Consider the following 7,522-nt stretch of genomic DNA (forward strand, 5'->3'; position numbering starts at 1 on the left):
GAGAAGCTCACCAGGTGCCTCAGAAAAGTGACTTGAAGAAGGAATGCGGGCAGACCAGTGAACACAGAGTCCAGGAGACAAGCCTAGCCAGGACACAATCTCTCCGTGCCTCCACCAGTCTCCTTCCCTCTGCCCATGAAGTGCCTTCAGCGGATGGGCTGAAAATCCCACCTAGTCAAAGTCACCGAAGACAGAGGACAGGGAGGCAAATATGCCCAGTAGGACACAGGAAACTCAGAACCTTCTGAGTTCAGGGGCTTCCAAGTGGTGCGTGTGGAATGGGCAGGGCTGTGGCATAACACCCAAGCCAAGAACAGATCTGCAAACACACAGTTATATAATGCTTTCAGGTGAGCAAATGTTTTAACATTTCTTAACCTTTGTTGCGTAACTGGACTCCTTTTGGTGTTTTCAAATTGATGCCTTTGGAGTTTTCAGTCTTATGTCATTTATAGTCCTTAGACTTCCAGGTACAATCCATGTCAAAGGAAAAATATATACACAAAAGACAAAAAATAAATTTTGAAACATGTTTTTCTTTATTAGTTACTGGGTTGGATAACTAGTTAGGTAAGCTAGATTACTGTGTGTAAAATATACAGTATTTAGTTATATTTTAAAATGTTTTTAAATACCATACCTCTAAATTCAGGTGTAAAGAGCAAGGTCTGAAGAAGTGAATTAAGATAACAGGTTCCACCCTGATTTTTTATGCCACTTAAATTGGTGTTTCCCCTAGGAACTGGTGGCTCAGCATCTTTCAATTTCAACTTGGGCTTCCCATATTGATTGCTTGACAAAAAGAAGTCTTCATTAAATAAGTCCCCAAACATTGTGAATTTACATCAGAGCCCTTTAAAGAAAAAAAAAGACTTATTTCAAAAAATATTTTACCACAGTACCTATTTTCATAAATAATGTTCTGTTGGGTGCTACCTGCAAACTGCAAGAGAGATGCTTATGCATTGTGTACGAATTGGAAGTAAATGTTGTCTAGAAACAAAGGTCTTTACTGAAATTTATCAGCCTGTTAATGAGGGATGAACTGTACTGTCATTAACAGTAGTTGAAAGACATCAAACTTCCATAATATTTTCCAAGAGATTCGTATCCTTTTGATATTCCAGAAAGAACAATCTTCACAAAAAAATCAACTATGCTCACAGTAAGTGCTCGATCTCATGTCCTCCTAGCAGAGGCCCACTGCGGGTGGCTGCGTAAAGGCGGAAGTTGTGGGCCCACGACAGGCATCACGTGTAGCCTCCCACGCTCCTGAGTGTTAGCTCAGGGATCCTTTCAGACGTGAGATTTGGGAATGAGTAACAAAGGAAAAGTTCTTGTCCATATAAACATCCCACGTTCCCTTAGTACACTTAGGCAGACTTATCCACATGAGGCGCGGCTGTGACCAGATAAACACAAAAGAGGTGCAGGAAAGCGTAAGACTGGGGTGCTTTAAATACTCTAAAATGGAACCATTTAAGGACGGAAAGGCTACCTTCTGCCTTCGATACCCCCCGTTCTCACTGCGCTGGCCAGCCGTGCTCCGGGCTGCGCCGCTTCAGACTGCAGGTGCGCTCCACGCGATTGACGGCTACTCCGCATGCTCAGCGTAGGAAACTAGCTGTGAAAGGGCCGGCCTGGGGAGACTCCTCCTAGCCAACATCCTGGTCTTAACGAGCCCCGTCTGCTGGGTGTTTCTCTAGCGTATGCCAAATCACTGAATATACGAAACGGGACGGGGAAAGGCCCTCTTCCCGGCACGCCGGTTTTCTGCGCGTGGGGGGGGGAACGTCCTCTCCGGGGAAGGCTCGGTCGCGCGGGCCACGCGCAGGGGAGCGCGCGGCCCACCAGAGCGCCGAACCGCGTGCAGCGCGGCGACGGGGCCCCGCGCCTGTGCTGCGGCTGGGCTGCAGCGCGAGCGGCGCCCGCTGCCAGGGAAAGCGGGCTGCGGGCGCAGCAGAAACAGACGCTCCCGCTCCTCCCCGCACGTCCCACCCCAGCCGGGGACGCCCCTCCGCGCGTCTCGGCGCCACCCCGGAGCACCTTCGCTGCTTTTTCGTTCACTCACAGTCAACTGCGCCTTAAACCCCCTACTAAAAGGCCTCTTTGCTGCCTTTAGGCGTCCTCACCTGGAGAGGATGCTGGGATTTGTGGTCCTTTGTCAAGCGCTGTTCAGCCGTTGGCCGTGCTCCGGTCTGCACCGGTTGTGACGACAGCTGATCGCAATGGTTTGCAGGGCTTGTAGTTCTTTTAACTCGCCAAAAAAAAAAAAAAAAAAGATTCATGCCATATCAAGAAGGGCCTTTATGTAATTTTCGACAGACAGCAGATTCCCAGCATTCCTCAGCTAGCATGGCTGGCATGGGAAGGCTGGGACTGTTTTCTGTCAAAATCCACAGAACATTGTGTCTACTGATTATGGTGGTGGCGCTGGTGCTGGTGATGAAGGCGGGGGCTGGGAAGAGGGTGGATGATGCATATATGGAAAATGCATTCTCGTTCCCGGCATTCACATCCTTTTCTGCTTCGCTTGTCCTTTTGTCTCTCGTAACTCTTCATATACAGTACACCGCAGCTCCCCACAAATAAGTGAAGAGTTCAGCTGCACGAATTTTGGCTTTGGCTCCGCCTCCTGGGCGCTTGGTTCTGCCTCTGCTGACCTGCCCTTTACCGAGATACTCCGGCAGTTAGCCTCCCCCTCGCCCCTGCTTTCATATTTGACTGTGATTGCTAACATTGTTGGGAAAATTCAGATAAATCCTGGTAGAAAAGCGTTGCTTATATCTGCCTTTGTGTTATAAAATCAAACCGGTGCCCCTTTCTCACAAAGCAGCAGAATTCCAAGCCAGGTTCCTGTTTAGCGTTTCTGTTGCCTTAAGAAGATGGAATTCTTAGCTGGACTGAGATGCTGCTGAAGGGTAATACTATCAGTGGGGAAATGCCAGTGTTCAGACCGCTGAGACAAAGACATTCATTTATTTCTGAATGGACCCATTTAATCATCTAGCTCAGGGGTCGGCAACCGTAAACACTCAGAGCCATTTGGACCCATTTCCCACAGAAAAGAAAACATCGGGAGCCACAAAACCCATTTGACATCTAAAATGAAGATAACACTGCATATATCGTTTTTTACCTTTATGCTTTGTATAAAAAACTATATTGTGTTGCATTTATGAAATCAATGAACTACTACAGAGAAAACAAATTTTTATTTCTGCATGCAACGAAAACTTTTTGAACACCAAAAAAAAAAAGCTGCTGGGTTGAAGGTAACTTTCAAATAAAATACTCAATGTCTATTTGAGTCCTCCTTGTATTTATGAAATAAAAAACCAAACGTAAATTATGATTTTTGCTCAGATCAACCTTCCACATCAGTTCTGAAATGGCTTTTTTTCTCTCATCTCCACCCGGATATTTTTCAGCAAAGGCTGTGTGTTTATTCTGGAAATGTCTTGCAACATTCGACTTTTTGTTGTTTGCCAATTTCTCACCACATATTAAGCATACTGGTAAAGCAGTCTCGTCAGCAGTGAAAACAAATGAATCTGCCCACGTACCATTGAACGTTCTGTTTTCTTCTGAAACTTTTCTTTTCTTGGATTTATCCATAATTGGCCTACTGGGGGCTCAAAAAGCTCAATAAATCGTGTGCCGGTGGGTGTCGCCCATTGGCGGTTGTGACGCATATTTTGAGCGATAGGGAGCTGCAGCAGAGCGATGAAAGAGCCACATGGGGCTCCGGAGCTGTGGGTTGCTGACCCCGATCTAGCTCAACAGAGGTAAGCACCTGCAGTGTAGTTGTGAAACCAGTATTCCTGAATGGTTCCTCAGTCAGACACATTTGCATGTTTAAACATTGCTGACCTTAACTGTCAAGAATTTACTAGATTTACATATGAATAAAGCAATCAGTAGTATTTCCCATACTATTACCAGTATTTCTGATGTGTTTAGAGCATTATGTCATGCCTAAAGACATCAAGATGTTATTGTACCAACATTATCTCGAAACTTAACACTCTGTATTGGTGTATGTGACTAGCAAGTAATAAAAGTGTCTTTACATGGGCAGTGATTTTGTAGTTGAGTTTGCACATTACAATAATCCAGTTGGGGGGATACCATAGCTTGGGTCACTGTTGCAAGGCATCGCTCATCCAGGTAAGGGCACAGTTGGTAGGCCAGTCAAAGCTGGACAAAGGCACTCCTTGCCACCTCTGCCACCTGGGATTCCAGGGACAGCTCCCGATTGAGGAGCACTCCCAGACAGTGCACCCAGTCCTTTAGGGGGAGTGCAACACCATCCAGAACAGGACAGATGTCACTCACCTGTAGGGGTGAACTGCGTACCAACAGGACCTCTGTCTTATCTGGATTAAGTTTCTAGCTCAGTGTATTGGCCCTTATCCAACCCATTACCCCGTCCAGGCACCAGTTAAGGATGGCCACTGCCTCACCTGGACTAGATGTAAAAGAGAGGTAGAGGTGGGTGTCATCAGTACACTCTGCAGCCCAAACCTCCAGATGACCTCTCGCAGTGGTTTCATGTAGATGTTAAATAGCATGGGGGATAAAATGGAACCCAGTGGAACTCCATGGCAAAGCTGCCATGGCGCATAGCCATAAAACCCCCAGCACCACCTTCTGGAATTGGCCAGACAGTTAGGAGTGGAACCACCGCAGAGCAGTGCCTCCAACTCCCAACCCGGCCAGCCTATCCAGAAGGATACCATGGTCAATGGTACTGAAAGCTGCTGAGAGATCCAGGAGAACAAACGGGCTCACTCCCCCTGTCCCTCTCCCTGCACAGGTCACCATACAGGGTGACCAAGGCAGTTTCTATTCCATAGCTGGGCCTGAAGTAAGATTGAAATGGGTCGAGATGATCCATTTCCTCCAAGAGTGCCTGGATTTGTCCAGCCACCACCTGCTCGAGCACCTTGCCCAAGAACGGGATATTTGCCACTGGTCTATAACTGGCAGCTATCTCTGGGTCCAGGGACTCTCTCTTCAGGACAGGCCTGATCACTGCCTCCTTCAAAGGGGCAGGGACCCTGCCCTCCCTCAGGGAAGTGTTGATAACCTCCCAGACCCAGGTACATATCCTGTCCTTGGCTCTAATGAGCAGCCACGAGGGGCAAGGGTTGAGTAAACAAGTGATAGGCCGGACTACTCCGAGCACCTTGCCCACATCCTCAGGTTGTAACAATTGAAACTCATCCAACAAAGATGGACCAGACGGTGCTCTGGACACTTCCCACTCTAGAGTCTCAACAACTGTGGAATCCAGCTCGTGGTGAATTCGAGCGATTTTATCCTTAAAGTGCTGGGCAAAGTCGTCATAGCGAGCTATGGATGGTATGATCAGATCCTTTTCATGGTCAGATTGTAAAAGGCCCCATAACAGTCAGAAAAGCTCAGCCAGATGGCACTGTGAGGATGCAATGGAAGTGGTGAATTCCTTCTTCACCGCCCTCACTGCCACAGCATAGGCTCAGTAATGTGCTTGGTCAGATTTGTCCTGGGATTTTCTCCACCTGCGCTCTAGTCGTCTCCCAGTCTTTTTCATTGCCCACAGCTCAGGCATATACCATGATGCCGCGCGGGCTCTACAAGGCAGGAGAGGGTGCTTAGGAGCAATCGTGTTGCTTGCCCTGGTCATCTCCCCATTCGACAAATCAACCAAGGCATCAACAGGAGCGCCAGCTTTATCAACCAGAAAATTCCCCAGGGTCTGTAGGACTCCATCCGGATCCATAAGACTCCAGGGGCGAGCCATCCTAATAGAGTCCGCACCCTTACAGAGGGAGAAATTGGCCCTGAGTTCGAACCTCACAAGGAAGTTTTCTTACCATGACAAAAGAACTGAGGTCAAATCCCTCACTTCCAGATCACCATCTTCCTGCCCTGTCAAGAAAACCAGGTCTAGAGTGTGGCCTTTTTCATGTGTTGGGCCGGTGAAATGTTGAGACAGCCCCATGGTTGCCATGGCTGCCATGAAGTCCTGAGCTGCCCCAGCGAGAATGGCCTCGGCATGGAGATTGAAGTCCCTCAGGACCAACATTCTGGGGGTCCTCAACACGAGGTCCAAGACGATCCCATCAGCTCAGGCAGGGAATCTGTTGGGCAGCAGGGTGCAAGGTAGACAAAAAGAATCAATCATCTGTCTTGATTGCCCAGCACAAAGTACAAGCACTCCATACCGGGTCTCGAAGGGACAGGAAGCCTCACAAGGGAAATTGAATCTTGGTGAATTAGGGCCACACCCCCTCCCCTTCCCCAAGGTGGGGCAGGTGCTGCACCTGATTTGGAAGTAATAATTCTGTTAATGCATCCCAAAATAGCATTTGCTTTTTTGGCAGCTGCATCACACTATTGGCTCACTATTGGCTATTGTCCGCAGTTGCTCCAAGATCTTTTTCTTTTTCAGTTCTGTTGAGCCACGTATTCCCCATCTTGTATTGATGCATTTGGTTTCTTTTTCCTAAGTGGAGGACTTGACACTTGCCCCTACTGAATCTCATTCTGTTGCTTTCAGGCCAGTGTTCATGTTTATCAAGATCGCCCTGGATTCTGCCTTCTAGGGTGTTTGCTATTCCACCCAGTTTTGTATCATCTGCAAATCTGATTATCTTTCCTTGTACTTCCTCAGCTAAATCATGAATAGAGATGCTGAAGAGCACTGGGCCCAGGACTGAACCCTGTGGCACCCTGCTAGTCACCTCCATCCATTGATGAGCACTCTTTGTGTTCAATTTAGCAACCAATTTGGGATCCACCTAATAGTCTTTCCATCTAGTCCAGTTTTTGCTAATTTGCTTATCAGAATATCGTGTGGGACTATGTCAAAAGCTTTCTAAAGTCTAGGTAGATTATGTCCACATTGTTCTCTTTGTCTATTTAGGAAGTTGCCCCGTCAAAAAATGAGATTAAATTATTCTGCCAGGATTTATTTTTGATAAATCCATGTTGGCTTCTATTAATCACTGCATTTTCTTGAAGATGCTTGCAGATGGATTTTTAAATAATTTGCTCCAGAATTTTTCTAGGGATTGATAGCAGACTAATTGGTCTATAGTTCCCAGCTTTGTCTTTTTCCCTTTTTTTGAAGATAGGGACAACATTAGCCCTTCTCCGGTCGTCTGGCACTTTTCCTGTTTTCCAAGATTTATTGACGATAGTAGTGGTTCTGAGAGTTCCTCCACTAGCTCTTTTATGACTCTGGGTCAATATTAGGCTGTTTTTCTGCTCAGGCATATAAGACAACCACCAATTTTTGCTTTGCAATTTGTGGTTTCAAGCATCATCTTATTTGTCAATATGTACCGTAGCTGGATATTCATGCTGTATATTTGTAGCTTCCTCAAATCCTTGTCTACAGCTTTTCCTAAATGTTCCATTAAGCTGTCCGTATCCATTTCTGCCTCAAATTACTGTATTTACTTTCCTGAGCCCCTCTACTTTACACAGCATTAGCTGTAGCATGACTGCAGTAGTTCTCCGTTCAGCGCTC

At 46.8% G+C, this 7,522-nt stretch overlaps 1 protein-coding gene across 4 annotated transcripts; it reads right to left on the bottom strand.

Moving 5' to 3' along the window:
- Positions 1-14: 14 nt before the first annotated feature.
- On the bottom strand, positions 15-2,196 carry LOC123024277 (ubiquitin carboxyl-terminal hydrolase 40-like). 4 transcript variants are annotated; one of them, XM_044431814.1, is made up of 3 exons: positions 1,165-1,488; positions 641-853; positions 15-463 (listed from the first exon to the last, which is right to left on the bottom strand). In XM_044431814.1, the coding sequence occupies exons 2-3, from the start codon at positions 831-833 to the stop codon at positions 459-461; spliced, it is 198 nt and encodes a 65-aa protein (XP_044287749.1). In that variant the 5' UTR covers positions 834-853; positions 1,165-1,488; the 3' UTR covers positions 15-458. The 4 variants fall into 4 exon arrangements, with proteins under 4 accessions (XP_044287749.1, XP_044287746.1, XP_044287747.1 ...); XM_044431811.1 differs by lacking the exons at positions 15-463; positions 1,165-1,488 and adding an exon at positions 2,133-2,196 and having other exon boundaries at positions 491-853; XM_044431812.1 differs by lacking the exons at positions 15-463; positions 1,165-1,488 and adding an exon at positions 1,499-1,738 and having other exon boundaries at positions 491-853.
- Positions 2,197-7,522: the final 5,326 nt, after the last annotated feature.

This window comes from Varanus komodoensis, unplaced genomic scaffold, assembly GCF_004798865.1.
Source record: "Varanus komodoensis strain SLA01 unplaced genomic scaffold, ASM479886v1 scaffold23, whole genome shotgun sequence".
NCBI classification, from domain to species: domain Eukaryota; kingdom Metazoa; phylum Chordata; class Lepidosauria; order Squamata; family Varanidae; genus Varanus; species Varanus komodoensis.

Bases quoted from the DNA above. Each gene is read 5' to 3' on its own strand.
- LOC123024277 (XM_044431811.1), bottom strand. From the start codon at position 833: ATGTTTGGGGACTTATTTAATGAAGACTTCTTTTTGTCAAGCAATCAA.